Genomic DNA, 22,438 nt, shown 5'->3' with positions numbered 1-22,438 from the left:
ATTTCTAAAATGTGAGCTTTTGCTTCATATTTACATTACATTCATATGCGTGTATGTATATACATACATCAGGGGTCTCAAACACGCAGCCCGCGGGACAAATGTGGCCCGCAGGACACTAGTTTGAGGCCCTCGCCTTGATATTAAAGTTTAATGTTAGTGCGGCCCGTGCAAGTTTGATATGGATGCTGTATGATATCATGTACCCAGAAAAAAATTATTACATTTGATTAATGTTCATGTTAAAGGTTAAATAACTGTTAATCGTTATCCTCCCTATCCGTGTGGAAGTGGTAAGTTTTTTAAATTTAAGTTTAAAGGAAATAACTTGAAGGCTACCGTTTAGGTCGCTAAGTCTCTAGTTTGCGAGTTAGCATGTGTCTCAAGACCCTGCAGTTGCGCAATATGTTGTAAATAAAAAGAGTATAAATGTGACTATAGTCGTGTTTTGTCATGTCTACAGGGCTCTAATAATGCTTTGTTCATTTTAATCTGAAAAAAATCATTTGTGTACCCACCAACTATATGTGGTTTCTTAAGTTTTTATTATTATTATTATTATATTTATTTATTACTGACTGATTGATTTTCTTTATTCTTGATTTGTTTATTTATTTTTCATCTTATTTTGTGTAGAAAAATAAAAAGTAAGATATTTGAGAACAGTGGAATGTTTTATCAGAGCTTTTCTTGTAGAAAATCGAAACCAAAGCAAAGTTTATTAATTTTTCTGTTTTTAATAAATGCGTTTTTTGTGGGTTTTTTTGGAAAAAAAAGTCTCGCCCAGACCCTAGCTCCAGTGGCCCCCAAGTAAATTGAGACCCCTGATATACATTTATACTGTTTATTCTGTATATTTTGTATTTTCATTTTAAATAGATGTGTCTGCACCTACTTCACCAAAACAAATTCCTAGTATGTATTCGATCATACCTGGCAATAAACAATTTCTGATTCAGATTCTGATACATGCTTGTAACCTTAGGTATAATAATTGCAGAGCAAACCACGCAGCCTTTGTCGTTTATAAGACAACTCCACAAGCCATCTTCATATTTTATTTCTTAACACATCAGCATCGACTTCTCCAAATATATACTTCAGTATCCATTTCCCATCCAACATGGATATTTACATTGACGACACATGGAGTACAAGAAGGTTACGTATGTTTTGTGTTACACTGAAATATCATGTGTGGTGTATGTAAGAGCACTTAGAAATACATGAGCGGGTGATGCTAAATAGAGTACACAGTAAATACACAGATACAGTATAGTGGTCAAAGAAAACAAATGAAGAAGGCTGGTGGGTCATGCAGACACAACCAAGTCATCTACCAAAGATGGTTGAGGGTAAAAAGTTGGATGATAGTTTTCTTCAGGAGGAAAATATCATCTATAATATCCTGTAACATGCTCAAGCACTTAACAGCAGTAAGCTTAAAAGCCATCCTAAGGAGGTCTCACTATTACTTCCAAAAGCCTGTTCATTTCTTATATATAATAAATGTGTATGATGATTAATCATTAACATAAACATTGACTCTTACATTCATTTTGAGGAATAACAGACAATAGAAGTCCACATAGTTCATGTCTAAAGAATCACAAACAGCAAACCATTCTAAGTAAGTAAGTCCCAATTTGTGTACATTTAGAAAAGCTAACTTCCATCCATTTTTGTCTGCTTAAGCAAAGAAGCCCAGACTTCCCTCTCCTTGGCTACTTCATCCAGCTCGGATCCTGAGGCGTTCCCGGGACATCTGAGGGATATATTCTCTCCGATGTGCCCTGGGTCCTTCCCGAGGACCTTCCCCAGGTGTCTGGGAAGCATCCTCTGAGTTTCACCTCAGAGATTCCAACCAAACTCCAGTTTGGTGACAGCAGAGTCCAACGCTCACTGGAAGTGAGTCCGCCGATGTGGACCAAGCTCTGACACTGAGCAAACCGCCCAAATCAGGCACTCCAATACACCGTACTCCCATGCCCCCCGCCCACTGGATTCCTTCAGGAACAATACCTTTACCAAGTCCACAAAGCACATGTTGAATGGCTGCACCTGGCTGCGCCTGGCTGCGCCTGGAAATTCTGTTCACAGACATTATGAACAGAATCGGTGACAGCAGAGTCCAACGCTCACTGGAAGCGAGTACACCAATGTGGACCAAGGCTGCGCCTGGCTGCGCCTGGCTGCGCCTGGAAATTCTGTTCAAAGTAGTTATGAACAGAATCGGTGACAGCAGAGTCCAACGCTCACTGGAAGTGAGTCCGCCGATGTGGACCCAGCTCTGACACTGTGCAAACCGCCCACATCAGGCACTCCAATACACCATACTCCCATGCCCCCCGCCCTCTGGATTCCTTCAGGAACAATGCCTTTACCAAGTCCACAAAACACATGTAGAATGGTTGGGCCTGGGTGCGCCTGGGCTGCGCCTGGGCTGCGCCTGGCTGCGCCTGGCTGCGCCTGGAAATTCTGTTTACAGACGTTATGAACAGAATCGGTGACAGCAGAGTCCAAAGCTTACTGGAAGCGAGTCCGCCGATGTGGACCAAGCTCCGCGCAAACTGCCCGAATCATGCACTCCAATACACCATACTCCCATGCCCCCCGCCCACTGGATTCCTTCAGGAACAAGTCCACAAAACACATGTTGGGAATGGTTGGGCAAACTCCCATGCACCCCCAAGGACCCGGCCGAGTGTGGCGCTGGATCACAGTTGCACAACCCCGGAAAGTCAACTTAAAATATGAGACTCCCTTACTGTCATTTAAGAATAAAATGTACATGCACACCCCTAAGAATGTCAACAAAATGAAAAAAGAACAAAAAATAATAATATTGACTGATATCATTTCCAAAACAATTTTAAAACCAACTATAGAGTATTAGTCAAATGTTTTCATCGTTATAGGGAACCCGTTTATGTCAATGTGGTCCACTGTGTTCCTATTACTGAAAAAGTACCCACTTAAAGGGGAACTGCACTTATATTATTACTTATACTTATTATAAGGCCAAAAAACAAGTTAATAGGAGCTAGCTAACAATGTACATCACTGGGAAACACCTATTTCAACTGTGAATCACTCTAAAAAAAAAAAACGTGATCATACATAAACACGTACACTGATGATAACATGTAATAGCCGCAGTATGTTGCCGTATTTTGATGATTTAAAACGCGCATTGATAGACATACTTATGCTAGTTCCATCATAACTGCAGCAAAGATACAGCGACAACACTTACAATGTCCGCTCTCATTGGGATGGCTGCGTCTTCCAGCACAAGATGTGTGCTCCAGGAAACTGACGGAAAACTAGGGCCCGGGGGCCATATTTTATCAGCTCGCTGCACATTCTAAAAACATTAAAAAAAAAAAAAACCTGCAAAAATGACAAAAATCTGCAGTAATTTTACAAGACTAACCTTGTGACATGATGAGGGAAAAAGGTCATTTTAGTAGTAAAAATATTAGGTTTTTAAAGTTTTAGATGGGAATAAAGTCAAAACATTCCAAAAGGAAAATTTGATTATTTAAGAAGAATGTCAAAATATTTTGGGGAGAAAAAACAGCAAAAATGAGGAAAAAAAGTCAGTTCATAATTTTGTTTGGAAAAAAAGTCATATCACCTCGTACAAATTAAATTAAATTAAATTAAATTAAATTAAATTAAATTAAATTAAATTAAATTAAATTAAATTAAATTAAATTAAATTAAATTAAATTAAATGTATAATCATAATTAAATTATATGTAATTTAATTTAAATTAATGTAATTTAATTTAATTTAAATTAATGTAATTTAATTTAATTTAATTACATTTAATTACATTTAATTTAATTACATTTAATTTAATTACATTTAATTTACTTACATTTAATTTACTTACATTTAATTTACTTACATTTAATTTACTTACATTTAATTTAATTACATTTAATTACATTTAATTACATTTAATTACATTTAATTTAATTTAATTTAATTTAATTTAATTTAATTTAATTTAATTTAATTTAATTTAATTTAATTTAATTTAATTTAATACTTAAACTGTATTATGGAAAGCAGGAAGTGAACAAATGTAACAGTTACTGATTGTAAAAGTACCAAGATGGAGGGGTAGGATTTAATAAGCTTTGCTTCTTCCTACTCCTTTTGGACATGTGGAACTGGGAACTGATTATGGGATTACATTGTCTTATTTTACAGTGCAGTAACTTGCTTCAACCTCAACTCCAAACGTCCTCATCCTATTTTGTCTCCAGTGAGAATCACTGCATACTATAGCCTGCATACTATATGCATACTTTCCCTTGCTCATCCAATCAGAAGTCAGAATGCATCCACGGGCTTGCAATGCGTCAAATATTTCACTTTCTTTTCAAAAAAAAATCACACAGTGAAGGCATACAATGAATTTACCATAGCAGCTGTTAGATAAGAGCAGGGGTGCCCAAAGTGTGACCCGAGGGCCATATTTTATCAGCTCGCTGCACATTCTAAAAACATAATAAAAAAAACTGCAAAAATGACAAAAATCTGCAGTAATTTTACAAGAATAACCTTGTGACACGATGAGGGAAAACATTCCAAAAGGAAAATTTGATTATTTAAGAAGAATGTCGAAATATTTTTTGGGGGAAAAAAACAGCAAAAATTAGGAAAAAAAAAATTGTTCAGAATTTTGTTGGAAAAAAAGTCATAATGTTATGATAAATAAACAAAACAAAATAAAGTTGTAATTTATGGAGAATTAAAGTTAAAAAGTATAATGTGAGCAATGGCAATAAAGTACAAATATTATAGAAATTTAAAAAAAGCAGAAATCATAAGAAAATTCACAAAACAAAAGTTGAAAAATAAATGGAAAAAAACAGCTGCAATTTTACAAGAATAAAGTCAATAATTTATATGAGAAAAAAATATAGAATATTAGAAAAATAAACTTGTAATACTATGAGAAAAATTATGTACTTTACTAGCATAGAGTTCAAATATTAAACATAAAAAATATTATTTGAAATAATAATATGAGAAAGCCCGCCGTGTTGTAGTGGTTAGCGTTCTGGACTTTGGAGCGGATGCCACGGGTTTGAATCTCCACTAGTAAGCATCATAGAGCAGCATAATAAAGCAGCTTCCGTGATCAGGAAAAAGTCGAAAAGAAACAAACAAACGAGTCGTAAGATGAGAAACAAACAAAAATAAATAATACTGACATTTTGAAAAAATTAGGTTGGGGAAAAAGTTATACGGTAATATTATGGAAATAAAGTCAAACTATGGGAATAAAGTCATAATATTACCAGAAGGAAATTTATGAAGATTATTTATGAAAAAAATTGAAATATTTGGAAAATTAACAGCAAAAAAGGGAAAAAAAAGTATTTTTCACCTGCATCACAAAACTGAGATGTCCTTTGTATCCTTCCATGTCTCACTATTACCCGATGGGCTAGCGAACCGTACCATAACAAGGTGGGCAGGGTTAAAATTCTGTGAATTGCATTGCTAAGTGCCTCTAAAAAGTGAACCTCAGTGGGAAAAAAGTGGGTAATAATAATAATCATGTAATATAAAAACAAATAAATCTAAGTCAAAATATGCAGAAATGTAGGAAACAAACTAAAAGCCAACAAACTAAAATACTTTATCCTCTCTATTCGCCTTATGTATGTATGTATGGATGATGTCACAAATAAATACGATTTTGCTTATGTAGACAACCGGCGTTGACATAAACGGGTTCCACTGTGTACTATATATTAAAATGATATTAGAAGGTTTTTGGTTAATACAGAAGAAATGATCAGCATTTTTGCACAGCATGTCTACATAGCAGCATGGTAATCATGCAGGAAATAAGAGTGGCACGAGTGGTTTCTAGCTACGGTATATACGTATGCGCTGGGATGAGTCGCTCCGACACAGGGGGCAGTTCTGTACTGCGTCGCTACAGACCTGACAACAGCAAACATGGCCGCACGGCAGGAAGATGACCTGAGCCTGCAGAGGAAAAATACAATCTTTTATTTGTCTAGGACTGGAAAGTTATAGTCAAAGATGTCTGTACAGTCATCATTTATTTTTTTTTTTTAGTGCTTGATTTCAACTACAGTGTAACGGTATCGGCGTGGGTTTGACTCCAGCCGGTGCCACGACATGCAGGACCCAAGCCTGGATAAAATGGCAGCGTTGGGAGAAGACAACACAGTGATTGGTTGGTATCCTGATGGAAAATAATGAACAATCTGCTTTGGGATATTTGACCACTTTTGCCCACTTGGAGGTAGAGTTGATTTAAATTTGATTTGTCCGCGAATAATTTGATGTGTTTTTGGGATCATTGTCCCGTTGTAAGAACCACTTGTGTTCAAGTTTCAGCCATCTAGTTGCTGATTTGAGGTGGATGTGAAGAACGTCAAATTTTCCTATCCACTGTTTCGGTCTAAGGGCTTTTTCTTAGTCGGCTAAATAGGGCTGTCAAATTATGAAAAATTTTAATCAGATTAATCTGTTTTCAAAATAATTAATCATGATTAATCACAATTTATAACTATGACTGAAATATTATGTATTTTATAGATTTTTATTGATTTGTATTGTATTGTATTGACAGTTACTATGGTATCCATTATGTCATTGTATGGTCATATCACCTCGTACAAATTAAATTAAATTACATTAAATTACACTAAATTACATTAAATTACATTAAATTACATTAAATTACATTAAATTACATTAAATTTATAATCATGATTAAATTAAATTAAATCACATTAAATTTATAATCATGATTAAATTAAATTAAATTAAATTAAATTAAATTAAATTAAATTAAATTAAATTAAATTAAATTAAATTAAATTAAATTAAATTAAATTAAATTAAATTAAATTAAATGTAATTTAATTTAATTTAATTTAATTTAAAGTAATGTATGTCCAAAAGGAGTAGGAAGAAGCAAAGCTTATTAAATCCTACCCCTCCATCTGGTACTTTTACAATCAGTAACTGTTACATTTGTTCACTTCCTGCTTTCCATAATACAGTTTAAGTATTTTTTAAATTAAATTAAATTAAATTAAATTAAATTAAATTAAATTAAAATATCCCAATTTAATGTAATTTAATTTAATGTACAATTACAATAAAATTAAATAAAATTAAATAAAATTAAATAAAATTTAATAAAATTTAATAAAATTTAATAAAATTAAATACAATTAAATACAATTAAATAAAATTAATAAAATTTAATAAAATTAAATTAAATTTAATTTAGTTTAATTTATTTAATTTAATTTAATTAAAAAAATACTTAAACTGTATTATGGAAAGCAGGAAGTGAACAAATGTAACAGTTACTGATTGTAAAAGTACCAGATGGAGGGGTAGGATTTAATAAGCTTTGCTTCTTCCTACTCCTTTTGGACATGTGGAACTGGGAACTGATTATGGGATGCACTCAATTGTAATCTGATGCATGTTCAAATGAAATTAAACCATTACCATTACCATATTATTGGCTTTCTTTGTCTTTTTGCTTATTTAGACCACACATATACAAATAATAAATGAAGTTATAAAAGAGTGTCTGTTGTCATGACAGGGAGGCGTGGCTTGCCATGATTCATTACGCTAAAATATTTTTCATGTAATTCATGAAATAAATGACCGTTAAAGCGCTAACAGCATCTACTCAAACAAGTGTCGTCTTGGTTCTTACCGCAGTCTCCATGCAGACCACACACTCTGAGCTCCATGGCCCCTCCACAGGGCTGGGGGCCGATGGGGTAACGGGGGTACCAGGAGTCAGTGGTGGGCTCGGGGTCAGGACGTGAGAGGTGCTGGGAATTGGAGAGGGGTACGAGGATGGCTCTGAGGGGGCGACTTCAGCCTCCTCGCTCTGCTCCAGCACCTTAGCAGCACCTTGAAGAGAAGGAACAGAAAACACGTTGCAATGTTTGGGTTGATGGTCGACACCATGTTCACAATGTAATTCCGCGAAGTAGGATCCATTATTTATAAATGAAATGTTTTCATAATTTTTAACAATATTCGAGGAATTCCGACATGAAGTAACACCCCTATAGTCACCTTTCCACTCCTATTTCCACAATATAGTAAACATAATAACAGAAAATAAGACATTTAAGACACAAAATACTTCTGCGTGTTGCTGTAAATGTGTTCCGGTGCTAGGAGGGCCTGATTGGGGGTGCGGACAGGAAGTTTTAGCTTGGAGTGTGTAATGAGTGTGTTATTCATTCATTCATTTTCTACCGCTTATCCCCACCAGGGTCGCGGGCGTGCTGGAGTCTATCCCAGCTATCTTCAGCCAATCACAGGGCACATATAGACAAACAACCATTCACACTCACATTCATACCTATGGACAATTTGGAGTGGCCGATTAACTTTAATCAATTAACTAATTAATTTTTGGAATGTGAGAAGAAACTGGAGTACTCGGAGAAAACCCACGCACGCAAACTCCACACAGAGATGGGCGAGGGTGGAATTGAACTCGGGTCTCCTAGTTGTGAGGCCTGCATGCTAACCACTCCTGCACTGTACAGCATTTTCCAGTAATATTTCATTCATTTTCTACCGCCTATCCTAATGAGGGTTGCGGGGTGCTGGAGCCTATCCCAGCTGTCTTCGGGCGAGAGGTACAAGTACACCCTGGACTGGTGGCCAGCCAATCACAGGGCACATATAGACAAACAACCATTCACACTCACATTCATACCTATGGACAATTTGGAGTCGCTAATTAACCTAGCATGTTTTTGGAATGTGGGAGGAAACCGGAGTACGTGGAGAAAACCGGGGAGAACATGCAAACCCCACACGGAGATGCCTGTGGGTGGAATCGAACTCAGTTGTCCTAGCTGTGTGTCCTGCATGCTAAACAGACGATTTTTATTAGACATTTTTATTTTCATTCATTCATTTTCTACCGCTTTTTCCTCATGAGGGTCGCGGGGGTGCTGGAGTCTATCCCAGGTGTCTTTGGGGCGAGAGGCGGGGTACACCCTGGACTGGTGGCCAGCCAATCACAGGGCACATATAGACAAACAACCATTCACACTCACATTCATACCTATGGACAATTTGGAGCCGCCAATTAACCTAGCATGTTTTTGGAATGTGGGAGGAAACCAAAATATGTGCAGAAAAACGGGGAGAACATGCAAACCCCACACGGAGATGCCCGAGGGTGGAATCGAACTCGGGTGTTCTAGCTGTGTGTCCTGAATGCTAAACGGATGTTTTTTATTAGACATTTTTATTTTATTTTTATTTATTATAGCGCCTGTTGTGGGATCACTGACACCTGCAATAAAAGTCTGTTGTTGTGGCGATCAATTTGAGTGTCTCAACTAACATTACAGTAACATTAGTGACACCTAGTGACCAGTGTCGAGTACTACATATCATAACAACATATTTGAATGCCTTACATAGTATATGTATTTTACAGGTGTTGATCTCCTGTCCTGGATCCTGGTGTACAACAAAGATGTCTGTGTAGGGTTTACCTTCCGGCTTGCGTTCCCGCGCCCATTTCAGAAGAGATTTCTGGATGCCAATTTCATTAATGCCGAGCTAAAATTAAAAAAAAGAAGAAAAAAATTACATTGTGAAAAATGTCAGACAGTTTAAAGCAGCACATCAATTTTATGTTAACCCTTCGATGCACGAGTGACTGGACCCTACACTCTTCCATAAGTGGCTCAAAAATCACCCATACTAGAATCAATGCCTTTTTGTGACAATTTTGTTATTTTGGTTAGGAATAATCACTTGTATGATATTTAGTATTATATTTAGGACCACACAAGAATCATTTCATGTTAGAAACATCTTCATTTTTCACTTTTTTACATCTTTGAAAAAGAAAATTACCCCGTACAACAATGGAAAATGTCAGGATCCATTGTGTGTTGCATAAAGATAAGTTAAAAATGTGAATGACATGATATCAAAAATATGATTTTTGAGGAATACCTGGAATATGAAATGATAAAAAAATTTCATTATGAAGATATTTCAAGAAAACAACCTGACCGGGTCATTTTTGACCCACTTATGGAAGGTTGGGGTAGTAACACAAAAACTAAAATTTCTTAAAATCTATAAAAGATAAGTTAAAAATGTGAACAACATGATATCAAAAACATGTTTTTTGAGGAATACCTGGAATATGAAATGATACATTTTTTTCATTATGAAGATATTTCAAGAAAACAACCTGACCGGGTCATTTTTGACCCACTTATGGAAGGTTGGGGTAGTAACACAAAAACAAAAATGTCTTAACATGTATAAAAGGTAAGTTAAAAATGTGAATGGCATGATATCAAAAACATGTTTTTTGAGGAATACCTGGAATATGAAATGATAAAAAATTTTCATTACGAAGATATTTCAAGAAAACAACCTGACCAGGTCATTTTTGACCCACTTATGGAAGGTTGGGGTAGTAACACCAAAACAAAAATGTCTTAAAATGTATAAAAGGTAAGTTAAAAATGTGAATGGCATGATATCAAAAACATGTTTTTTGAGGAATACCTGGAATATGAAATGATAACAATTTTTCATTACAAAGATATTTTAAGAAAACAACCTGACAAGACTGTGTCATATAAATATTTTATCTGCTTTGCTTTATAAAGGTATTTGTGTATGTTTATTTGCTGACAGCACAGTAAATAGTGCAATTTAAATGGTTAAAAAATGGTTAAACGTATGTGCTTTTGTCTAAAATAGTATTTGTAAAATTTGACTGAAAACACTAACAAAAGTAGTGAAATTGTTTTCTTGGTTTTAGTCACTAATAAGTCAGACGTGCAGCTTGGTTATAGTTTCCAAGATGCGGTATTGGGTCAAAATAGAAAATGTACGCAAAATAAGACAAAAACAATAGTTATAATCAGCGCGTAGAGTGTACAAGCAGAACGTACAAGAACCAGTTCTATTTCCACATTCCAATAATTCATTTTAATATGTTAATATGAGTTTTGACGTAAAATGTTTTGTTTTTATTTGCAGAAATCCCTCTCTTAATTGTACGGTAGCAGAAATAGGCTTTTGCATCAAAATTTCTTAGAAACTACACAACAGATAATTATAAGCAGCTGGTGGCAAAACTTTTGTAGTCCTACAAAACCCACATTCATCCTACAAAAATGAATGTGTCTAACAATGATAGACATTGTAAAGCTGAAACATCTTGAAATAGTGTTCTATACACACCTTCTTCAGGTCGGAGGTGTTCATGTGGCAAAGGGCCTCTGCTGTTACACAATGGTGAGCCATGATGGGCAGATAATGCTGAGCGGACAGTTTACACAGCAGATTCACCAGCTCCTTTTCCACGCCAGCTTCCTGCACGGGGACAAGCATTTGAAGACTTTGCTTCCAGATCTCTCATCTGTAGCGGGGAGTACCTGCATGCGTAGTGACAAGGGCTTGGCATCCAGCAGTCTCTGGTACTGAATCATCCAGTAGTTCTGCTGGTTGGATTCTGACTTCCGCTCCAACTCCGCCTAGAAATCCCAAAGTGATGCCATAAACCACTGACCTCTGAGTGGAAGGACGAGGTATACAGTGTTCCTTCACTACATCGCAGTTCACCTTTCGTGGACTCACTGCTTTATTTTTTTTGTTCTGGGTCCTGATTGGCTAAGGGACTGTAGACCATTGTCAATCAATCTCCTCAGTGCCTTCCTGTGCAGTGTAGATAGAATGCGTTTGGCTTGCCAAAATAAAATAATTTTTTTAAAAATATATGACGACAGAAGAATGGTTTTAACAAGGATACAAAAACGTACAGCGGACCGGTGCCAGGACAATGAAGAGGCACAGTCAGAGGAGTAAATCAAATGTGAGAAAATGTTACTGCTTGTTTGAAAAAGGGTTTAGATCAGGGGTCTCAAACTCAATTTACTTGGGGGCCACTGGAGCTAGGGTCTGGGTGAGACGGGCCGCATCAGGTTTTCCAAATTTTTTTTTATTAAAAACAAAAAACATTAAAAAACTTCGCTTTGGTTCCGATTTTCTACAATAAAAGCTCTGCTAAAACATTCCACTGTTCTCAAATATCTTAATTTTTATTTTTCTACACAAAATAAGATGAAAAATAAATAAACAAATCAAGAATGAAGAAAATCAATCAATCAGTAATAAATAAATAAATATCATAATAATAATAAAAACTTAAGAAACCACATATAGTTGGTGGGTAGACAAATGATTTTTTTCAGACTAAAATGAACAAAGCATTATTAGAGCCCTGTAGACATGACAAAACACGACTATAGTCACATTTATACTCTTTTTATTTACAACATATTGCGCAACTGCAGGGTCTTGAGACACATGCTAACTCGCAAACTAGAGAGCTAGCGACCTAAACGGTAGCCTTCGAGTTATTTCCTTTCAACTTAAATAGCCAAAAACTTACCACTTCCACACGGATAGGGAGGATAACTATTAACAGTTATTTAACCTTTAACATGAACATTAATCAAACGTAATAATTTTTTCTGGGTACATGATACCATACAGCATCCATATCAAACATTAAACTTTCATATCAAGGCGGGGGCCTCAAACTAGTGTCCTGCGGGCCACATTTGGCCCGCGGGCCGCGTGTTTGAGACCCCTGGTATAGCGTGTTTGGTGAGGGGTTTTACAGCCTTAAAACATATTTAATATGTGTGTATTATTTATTGAGGGGCTATTTTGGGAACCTATCCCCGGGGGCAAAAGAGGGAACACTGTACACTCATAAGAGATGGCAATTGAAAGACGATTATAAAAATACTACCTCACAGTCAATATGAACCATCACATTAATTAATGATTGTTGTTACCCAACTCCATGGAACTCAGCCATATTTTAATTACCGCATTTACCGCAATTAAGGTTCCACTGCATGTAACTGTATCTTTGTATGGTCATTCATTCATTCATTTTCTACCGCTTATCCTCACGAGGGTCGCAGGGGTGCTGGAGCCTATCCCAGCTGTCTTTGGGCGAGAGGTGGGGTACACCCTGGACTGGTGGCCAGCCAATCACAGGGCACATATAACCATTCACACTCACATTCATACCTATGGAAAATTTGGAGTCGCTAATTAACCTAGCAAGTTTTTGGAATGTGGGAGGAAACCGGAGTACCGGGAGAAAACCCACGCATGCACGGGGGAGAACATGCAAACTCCACACAGAGATGGCCGAGGGTGGAATTGATGCATGGTAGTCAGTTAGCATACATTGTACATTTTCTCCTCCGTAACTAAAAGACACGCCGTCCAAAAACAAGTTGTGTTGGCTCACCAGTACTTGCTGCAGTTCTTGCTCTCTCTGGTGTTTCTGTTTCAGTAGCTGCTGCAGCAAATCACCAAGAGCCGTGCGCTGCTCCACCAGCACCTCCTGCATGTGCACACAAGGAAGCAGGTTGACAATGACCATTACATTCCTAGGTTCATAAAAAAATGCATGAGGATAAAATCAAACCAATACGATACGTTACTTTAGACCAGGGGTCTCAAACTCAATTTACCTGGGGGACACAGAAAAATATACAAACTTTTTCAGTGCTTTGGTTCCGATTTTCTACAATAAAAGCTCTGATAAAACATTCCACTGTTCTCAAATATCTTAATTTTTATTTTTCTGCACAAAATAAGATGAAAAATAAATAAACAAATCAAGAATAAAGAAAATCAATCAATCAGTAATAAATAAATATAATAATAATAAAAACTTAAGAAACCACATATAGTTGGTGGGTAGACAAATGATTTTTTTCCAGATTAAAATGAACAAAGCATTATTAGAGCCCTGTAGACATGACAAAACACGACTATAGTCACATTTATACTCTTTTTATTTACAACATATTGCGCAACTGCAGGGTCTTGAGACACATGCTAACTCGCAAACTAGAGAGCTAGTGACCTAAACGGTAGCCTTCAAGTTATTTCCTTTAAACTTAAATAGCCAAAAACTTACCACTTCCACACGGATAGGGAGGATAACTATTAACAGTTATTTAACCTTTAACATGAACATTAATCAAACGTAATAATTTTTTCTGGGTACATGATACCATACAGCATCCATATCAAACTTGCGCGGGCCGCATTAAACTTTCAAACTAGTGTCCTGCGGGCCACATTTGGCCCACGGGCCGTGTGTTTGAGACCCCTGCTTTAGACAATATCAGGTTCATAAGAACAAGACGAGTACTTTTAAGAAAACTATCCATTTATGCCGCTCATCATTACTAGCCTCTCCCAATTGACTTTGAGGGCCGAGGACAACCTGGACTAGTCGCCTAGTACATTTTAGTATGAATCAGTAAATAAACATCTATGGTGTTGGGGTGTATTTTGACCCATATATATTAATATCAAGAAAAGGTATAAAAAGTGATTGTTTTCAGCAACAGAACTTTAGTATAAAGTGAAATGAAAAAGCAGAACAGGTCCAGTAATATTCACACGGACCAACATTCACACAGGAGTAGTACAGTAAAGTCTCGTTATATCGATATCGGTTATAACGAATTACTACTTATTACGATACTATTTTCATTTCCCGGCAAATTTCTAGTCTTTTATGATATAATTAGCTCCGTTAGTACGATACCCGGTTATTATGATAATCCGGTTACTACGATGCCCTTTTCATCTCCCGCCAGCCAATTTGGTCTGCTTATATCGATACAAAAGCAGCTTAAATCAATCTTTGCTTAAGGATTTCAATACCAAAAAAGAACACGGCGAACGGCTGCTTCCAGTCAACTTTATTTTTCACACTTCCACCACCAGAGTGCAGCACACACAGCGGAAAACACCCGTCCCTCGCGCCTACCCCTCCGGGTGGCAACACCTTCCCTATCGATAGTTCCGGGGTGAATTATGTCCAGGTAACCGGTAATCACTACAGTGTAAGTTTATTTTTATTTACTGTAGTACAAAATTTATTGTAGTACAAAAGCATGCTAGATACGCAATCCATGAACTCAAGGAGAAAATTACATGCCATATCAAAGATCCGCCCACTTTTAATGCAGTTTGGCGCAGGATCGGATATATGGATAGTCCGGTTATATCGGTATTTTTTCCGACTCCCGAGAATATCGATATAACGAGACTTTACTGTAGTTTTCTTGTCTGTTTAAACTTAGGTTATTCAGCATGCGTGTGTGCGATTGTGCGTAGAAAAATAAATTTGGAGCGCCCGGAAGCTCAGTTCAGTGTAGTTCAGGAAGACACGTGAAACTGAGTTGTGAATTTCAGAATAAAACACACTCATACAAAAGTCAAAATTAGCAAGCAAGCGAGGTGGATTGTTCTTATGGGTTGTAAATGTACGCAAAATAATGAATGAGTCCTTGTCTCTCTAGTATGAAGTTTTTATAGCAACTCTCTCCCCTCCCAAGTAAAAAAGGCCCCCAACATCGAAAGCTTTAAGTCTCGTCTTAAAAGCCACTTTTATTCTCCGGCTTTTAACTCAGAGTGAGTCGTATGGTCCTGTGTCTTTTAGTTCTTTCTTTTTATTTTAATTAGTTTTATTTTTTATATTTTTATTGCTTTGCTTCTTGTTTTTAATATTTTAATATCAATTTTACTATTTTATTTCTTATTTTATCTTTTAGTTTGGGATTAAATTCAATTTGTGCTTTTATTTATTGTATTTTATTTTTACTTTTTATTTTACTAGTCTGTGCAGCACTTTGGAAAGTCTGGTTATAAAATGTGCTATATAAATAAAGTGGATTGGATAGCAAAGTGAATGGACGCGATGGAGTGAAGCCGCAAAATTCGAAGCGCAAAGTGACGATTGATTGGGTTAAAAAAAAACCAAAACTAATGAGGTAGGTAATTGGTAATGGTAATGGTTTAATTTCATTTGAACATGCATCAGATTACAATTGAGTGCATCCCATAATCAGTTCCCAGTTCCACATGTCCAAAAGGAGTAGGAAGAAGCAAAGCTTATTAAATCCTACCCCTCCATCTGGTACTTTTACAATCAGTAACTGTTACATTTGTTCACTTCCTGCTTTCCATAATACAGTTTAAGTTTTTTTTAATTAATTCTTATTTTTAATTTAATTTAATTTAATTTAATTTAATTTAATTTAATTTAATTTAATTTAATTTAATTTAATTTAATTTAATTTAATTTAATTTAATTTAATTTAATTTAATTTAATTTAATTTAATTTAATTTAATTTAATTTCTTGTCCTGTACCAAAGTAGGAGGTGATATGAGCATCCAATGCCATAATGGGTACCATAGTAAGTGTCAATATAGGGATATATATAGCACATCATGACTGGTTCAAGACTCTTCATCCTTGTATTTAGCAAACATCAACTGCTTGTATTGTTTCTTGAATTGGCTCATCGTTGTGCATTGTTTGATTTCCTTACTCAATCCATTCCATAGTTTGATTCCACATACTGAAATGCTATGGCTAGCATAACGTAGTCCTAGCATAGAAGTGTTTCAAATGTACTTCTTCATGAGATCATATTTCTCCTCTCTTATAGAGAAGTATTGGATGACATTTTTAGCTAATTAGTTATTTTTAGATTAACTATAGATGAACTATATCAGCAAGTTGAAGTATTTGTGATTTTAGAAATAAGGAGTTAGTATGTTCTCTGTAGGCAGCATTATGAATTATCCTTACTGACCTTTTTTGCAGTACATTTAGCGAGTGAAGATTGCTTTTATAGTTATTAGCCCATATTTCCACACAATAAGTAAGATATGGTAGAACCAGAGAGCAATAAAGAGTGTGGAGTGATTTCTGATTGAGAACAAATTTTGCTTTGTTCAATACTGAAATATTTCTGACCACCTTATGTTGTACATTTGTAATATGAGGTTTTATATTTTCATCTATTGTGATCCCCAGAAATGTATTTTCATTCACCCTTTCAATGTCCACACCGTCTATTTGTATTTGCTGGTGTGTCCTTTCTGCTGTTACCAAACAGCATGATTTTAGTTTTACTTAGGTTCAACAATAAATGACACCCACCTGCAGGTTCTCAGCATCCAGGTTGCGTCTTTTCACTTCCAGTTTTGTCAGCTGCATTAATTCTCCCTCAATGAGCTTGATCTGGAAAGTAAATATGAGGAAAATATAACTAGTTCACATAAAAATCTGATACACAACACATGCAAAAAGAGTCCTATTTTTCTTCCCTTGCAGCAACCCTGCATACATACACACCTGGCTGCGTATGTAACCATGCACGGAATCTTTCTGTAACTGCAGTGCCTGGAATGCTGCTTTCTGCATCTCCTCCTGTTTGCACACACAGAAGAAATGAAAAACACTTGGATTGGGACAATATCACTTCATCACAATTAAGAGCTGGGTTTTATTATACATATACTGTAGATACAGTGAAGAAAATAAGTATTTGAACACCCTGCTATTTTGCTATTTCTCCCACTTAGAAATCATGGAGGGGTCTGAAATTTTCATCGTAGGTGCATGTCCACTGTGAGAGAGATAAACTAAAAAGAAAAATCCAGAAATCACAATGCATGATTTTTTAACAATTTATTTGTGTGATACAGCTGCTAATAAGTATTTGAACACCTGTGTATCATCTAGAATTCTGACCCTGAAAGACCTGTTAGTCTGCCCATTAGAAGTCCACCTGCACTCCATGTATCATCCTGAATCAGATGCACCTGTTTGAGGTCGTTAGCTGCATAAAGACACCTGTCCACCCCATACAATCAGTAAGACTTTAACTTGTAACATGGCGAAGACCAAAGAGCTGTCCAAAGACACCAGAGACAAAATTGTACACCTCCACAAGGCTGGAAAGGGCTACGGAGCAATTACCAAGCAGCTTGGTGAAAAAAGGTCCACTGTTGGAGCTATCATTAGAAAATGGAAGAAGCTAAACATGACGGTCAATCTCAATCGGAGTGGAGCCCCATGCAAGATATCACCTCGTGGGGTCTCAATGATTCTAAGAAAGGTGAGGAATCAGCCCAGAACTACACGACAGGACTTGGTCAATGACCTGAAAAGAGCTGGGACCACCGTTTCCAAGGTTACTGTAGGTAATACACTAAGACGTCATGATGTGAAATCATGCATGGCACGAAAGGTTCCCCTGCTTAAACCAGCACATGTCAAGGCCCGTCTTAAGTTTGCATATGACCATTTGGATGATACAGAGGAGTCATGGGAGAAAGTTTTATGGTCAGATGAGACCAAAATAGAACTTTTTGGTCATAATTCCAATAAGCGTGTTTGGAGGAAGAAGAATGAAGAGTACAATCCGAAGAACACCATCCCTACTGTGAAGCATGGGGGTGGTAGCATCATGCTTTGGGGGTGTTTTTCTGCACATGGGACAGGACGAGTGCACTGCATTAAAGAGAGGATGACTGGGGCCGTGTATTGTGAGATTTTGGGGAACAACCTCCTTCCCTCTGTCAGAGCATTGAAGATGGGTCGTGGCTGGGTCTTCCAACACGACAACGACCCGAAGCACACAGCCAGGAAAACCAAGGAGTGGCTCCGTAAGAAGCATATCAAGGTTCTAGCATGGCCCAGCCAGTCTCCAGACCTGAACCCAATCGAAACTCTTTGGAGGGAGCTCAAACTCCGTGTTTCTCAGCGACAGCCCAGAAACCTGACTGATCTAGAGAAGATCTGTGTGGAGGAGTGGGCCAAGATCCCTCCTGCAGTGTGTGCAAACCTGGTGAAAAACTACAGGAAACGTTTGACCTCTGTAATAGCAAACAAAGGCTACTGTACCAAATATTAACATTCATTTTCTCAGGTGTTCAAATACTTATTTGCAGCTGTATCACACAAATAAATTGTTAAAAAATCATGCATTGTGATTTCTGGACTTTTCTTTTTAATTTATCTCTCTCACAGTGGACATGCACCTACGATGAAAATTTCAGACCCCTCCATGATTTCTAAGTGGGAGAAATAGCAAAATAGCAGGGTGTTCAAATACTTATTTTCTTCACTGTATATACTGGGGTGCAACAATACAAATATCTGTATCGAATTGTTCTGTGGTCTCGATTTGATACCATGAAGGATCCAATGTTACTGTAACCCAATCATCAGCCCCGGGATTTTTCATATTTATGATTTTTATTCAACCTATGAACACAATTGTTTATTAATTATGTGTACATTAATCCATCGTTTACCACGATGAATCGGTCCAGATTCCGTATACATGAATGTAATATTTTTGCAGTTAAAGCATAGAAAATCTTTTAATATTATTAGAAACCTCCAGACATAAAATAACACCCCTATAGTCACCTATGTGTGGGATTATTGATCTTGTCATTCAAACCTGCAATAAAAGCCTATTGGTCTGACAATCAAGTCTGGTGCTTGTGTGTCTCACACAATGTTAAAGTGACTGGCACCGAGTAGAACACTACATATCATTGCAAATGCTTCATTTAAGGCCCCCCAAAAACAAGTTAAATCTCCTTAAATAACCGATAACAGCATGATTTGTTAATTAATATATTTTTTAAAAAACGGTATTCAAACTGTAATTTAAAACAAAATTTTTGAGTTGACACAAATGTTGTTAAAAAGTTAAAAAATAAATAATTAAAAAATATATCAAATAAACCATAACACTGAAGCAGACATGTCCAAACTATGGCCCGAGGGCCATTTGTGTTTTTTTTTTTTTAACACAAAGCTAAAAAAATCTGTATTAAATCAAACGGTAAATTTCTGTATCGTTGCACCCCATGTAGATAAATATACAGTATATATACATTCTATACTGTACCTCCTGTAAGATGTGAGAAATTGCTTTAGATTTGTCTAGAACTTGGAGAGACAGCATCTTATCAAACTTCTTCTCTAGATTCTCCATACTGGGACACAAAATAGAGAAAAGATCACATTTTCATGCCACTTGTATGAGAAAGGAATAATAATTATGCGGAGTGCTTATGAAACCTTCTGTAGGTCTCAGAGACCAGGTTCTTTCTGCGATAGTCACTGGCCTCTTGGAGGAGGCTCACAGCACAGCTGTCTGACAGCATCTTCTGCATGGCCGCTGTAATTCATACCCGGGTGGGGGGGTGGGAAACCAAATAGTAAAAAGCCTTGAATCAAAAGTCTCACATGTGGTCTACCTGTTATGCTACACGCCCTCAAGTACTAAGTTACTGTACTTTTAATAGTACCTAATTATGTGTTTCCCATTGCTTCTATCACAAGATGAAATACGACAACGTGCTACGTACCGGCCACCTCTCTCTTCCTCAGAGAGTTAGCTTCTTCCTGCGTGATGGCAGTCAAATGTTCCATTCGGATCCTGCACCAGAAATCATACTTTCAAAAAAAACTTTTAAAAAACTATGTGGTATCTGGTGTGTCCCTTAAGTCACATGTAATATACAGTGCATCCGGAAAGTATTCACAGCGCTTCACTTTTTCTACATTTTGTCATGTTACAGCCTCATTCCAAACTGAATTAAATTAATCTCTTACCTCAAAATTCTACACAAAATACTCCATTATGACAATGTGAAAAAAGTTTTTTTTGACATGTTTTGAATTTATTAAAAATAGAAAACATGATGAAACAGGATGAAAACCTGCTCCAGAGCGCTCTTGACCTCAGTAGACTGGTCATGTACCTTGACCATATAGACAGTAGACATTAGCACACAGCCAAGATCTCAAAAGATTGGCTTCAGAACCACGCCGTGAATGTCCTGGAGTGGCCCAGCCAGAGTCCAGACTTGAATCCGATCGAACATCTCTGGAGAGATCTGAAAATGGCTGTGCACAGACGTCTCCCATCCAACCTGATGGAGCTTGAGACTTATTGCAAAGAAGAATGGGCAAAACTGCCTAAAGATAGGTGTGCTAAACTTGTGGGATCATATTCAAAAAGACTTGAGGCTGTAATTGCTGCCAAAGGTGGATCAACAAGTATTAAGCAAAGGCTGTGAATACTTATGTAAATGTGATTTTTTTGTTTTCTATTTTTAATAAATTCAAAACATGTCAAAAAAACCTTTTTTCACATTGTCATAATGGAGTATTTTGTGTAGAATTTCGAGGTAAGAGATTAATTTAATACAGTTTGGAATGAGGCTGTAACATGACAAAATGTAGAAAAAGTGAAGCGCTGTGAATACTTTCCAGATGCACTGTACATATGATTATTCATTCATGCTGGTGCTGGAGCCTATCCCAGCGTTCCTCGGGCGAGAGGCGGGGTTCACCCTGGACTGGTCGCCAGCCAATCACAGGGCACATATAGACAAACAACCATTCACACTCACATTCATACCTATGGACAATTTGGAGTCGCTAATTAACCTAGCATGTTTTTGGAATGTAGAGGGAAACCGGAGTACCCGGGGAAAACCCACGCATGCACGGGGAGAACATGCAAACTCCACACAGAGATGCCTGAGGGTGGAATTGAACTTTGGTCTTCTAGCTGTGAGGCTGCCGTGCTGCCCCACATGTAATATACATATGATTATTCATTCATTCATTTTCTACCGCTTATCCTCTCGAAGGACGTGGAGGTGCTGGAGCCTATCCCAGCTGTCTTCGGGTGAGAGGCGGGGTTCACCCTGGACTGGTGGCCAGCCAATCACAGGGCACATATAGACAAACAACCATTCACACTCACATTCATACCTATGGACAATTTGGAGTCGCTAATTAACCTAGCATGTTTTGGGAATGTGGGAGGAAACCGGAGTACCCGGAGAAAACACACGCATGCACGGGGAGAACATGCAAACTCCACACAGAGATGCCTGAGGGTGGAATTGAACTTGGGTCTTCTAGCTGTGAGGCCTGTGTGCTAACCACTCGACCACCGTGCCACCCTACATGTAATATACATATGATTATTCATTCATTAATTCATTTTCTACCGCTTATCCTCTCGAAGGACGTGGAGGTGCTGGAGCCTATCCCAGCTGTCTTTGGGCGAGAGGTGGGGTACACCCTGGACTGGTCGCCAGCCAATCACAGGGCACATATAGACAAACAACCATTCACACTCACATTCATACCTATGGACAATTTGGAGTCGCTAATTAACCTAGCATGTTTTTGGAATGTGGGAGGAAACCGGAGTACATTGAGAAAACCCACGCATGCACGGGGCGAACATGCAAACTCCACACAGAGATGCCTGAGGGTGGAATTGAACTTGGGTCTTCTAGCTGTGAGGCCTGCGTGCTAACCACTCACCACCATGCAGCCACATACATTATGCTAAAAAAGATTTAAAAACCATATATCAAATATTCTCACCGGTCTTCCTCCATGGCTTGGAGAAACTCTGCACTCTTCTTCTGCCTGCAGAGATGA

At 37.2% G+C, this 22,438-nt stretch overlaps 1 protein-coding gene across 1 annotated transcript in view; it reads right to left on the bottom strand.

Annotated features, from left to right (window-relative positions):
• Window positions 1–4,643: 4,643 nt before the first annotated feature.
• Window positions 4,644–22,438, bottom strand: part of lrsam1 (leucine rich repeat and sterile alpha motif containing 1) — a 38,882-nt gene continuing 21,087 nt past the window's right edge. The window contains exons 14-25 of the mRNA XM_058057191.2: window positions 22,382–22,426; window positions 20,338–20,408; window positions 20,048–20,147; window positions 19,875–19,962; window positions 17,300–17,374; window positions 17,105–17,185; window positions 13,377–13,472; window positions 11,482–11,580; window positions 11,288–11,419; window positions 9,568–9,634; window positions 7,749–7,951; window positions 4,644–6,022 (exon numbers count right to left, since the gene is read on the bottom strand). Coding sequence (XP_057913174.2) covers window positions 5,900–6,022; window positions 7,749–7,951; window positions 9,568–9,634; window positions 11,288–11,419; window positions 11,482–11,580; window positions 13,377–13,472; window positions 17,105–17,185; window positions 17,300–17,374; window positions 19,875–19,962; window positions 20,048–20,147; window positions 20,338–20,408; window positions 22,382–22,426 — 1,180 coding nt within the window. The 3' untranslated portion in view covers window positions 4,644–5,899. The remainder of the gene's footprint in view (window positions 6,023–7,748; window positions 7,952–9,567; window positions 9,635–11,287; window positions 11,420–11,481; window positions 11,581–13,376; window positions 13,473–17,104; window positions 17,186–17,299; window positions 17,375–19,874; window positions 19,963–20,047; window positions 20,148–20,337; window positions 20,409–22,381; window positions 22,427–22,438) is intronic.

Source organism: Doryrhamphus excisus, linkage group LG19 (assembly GCF_037039965.1).
Source record: "Doryrhamphus excisus strain RoL-2023G ecotype Guam linkage group LG19, RoL_Dexc_Guam_v1.1, whole genome shotgun sequence".
Lineage (NCBI taxonomy): Eukaryota > Metazoa > Chordata > Actinopteri > Syngnathiformes > Syngnathidae > Doryrhamphus > Doryrhamphus excisus.
Note: the sequence above shows the minus strand (reverse complement) of the source record. Positions and strands in the feature narration are given on the sequence as shown.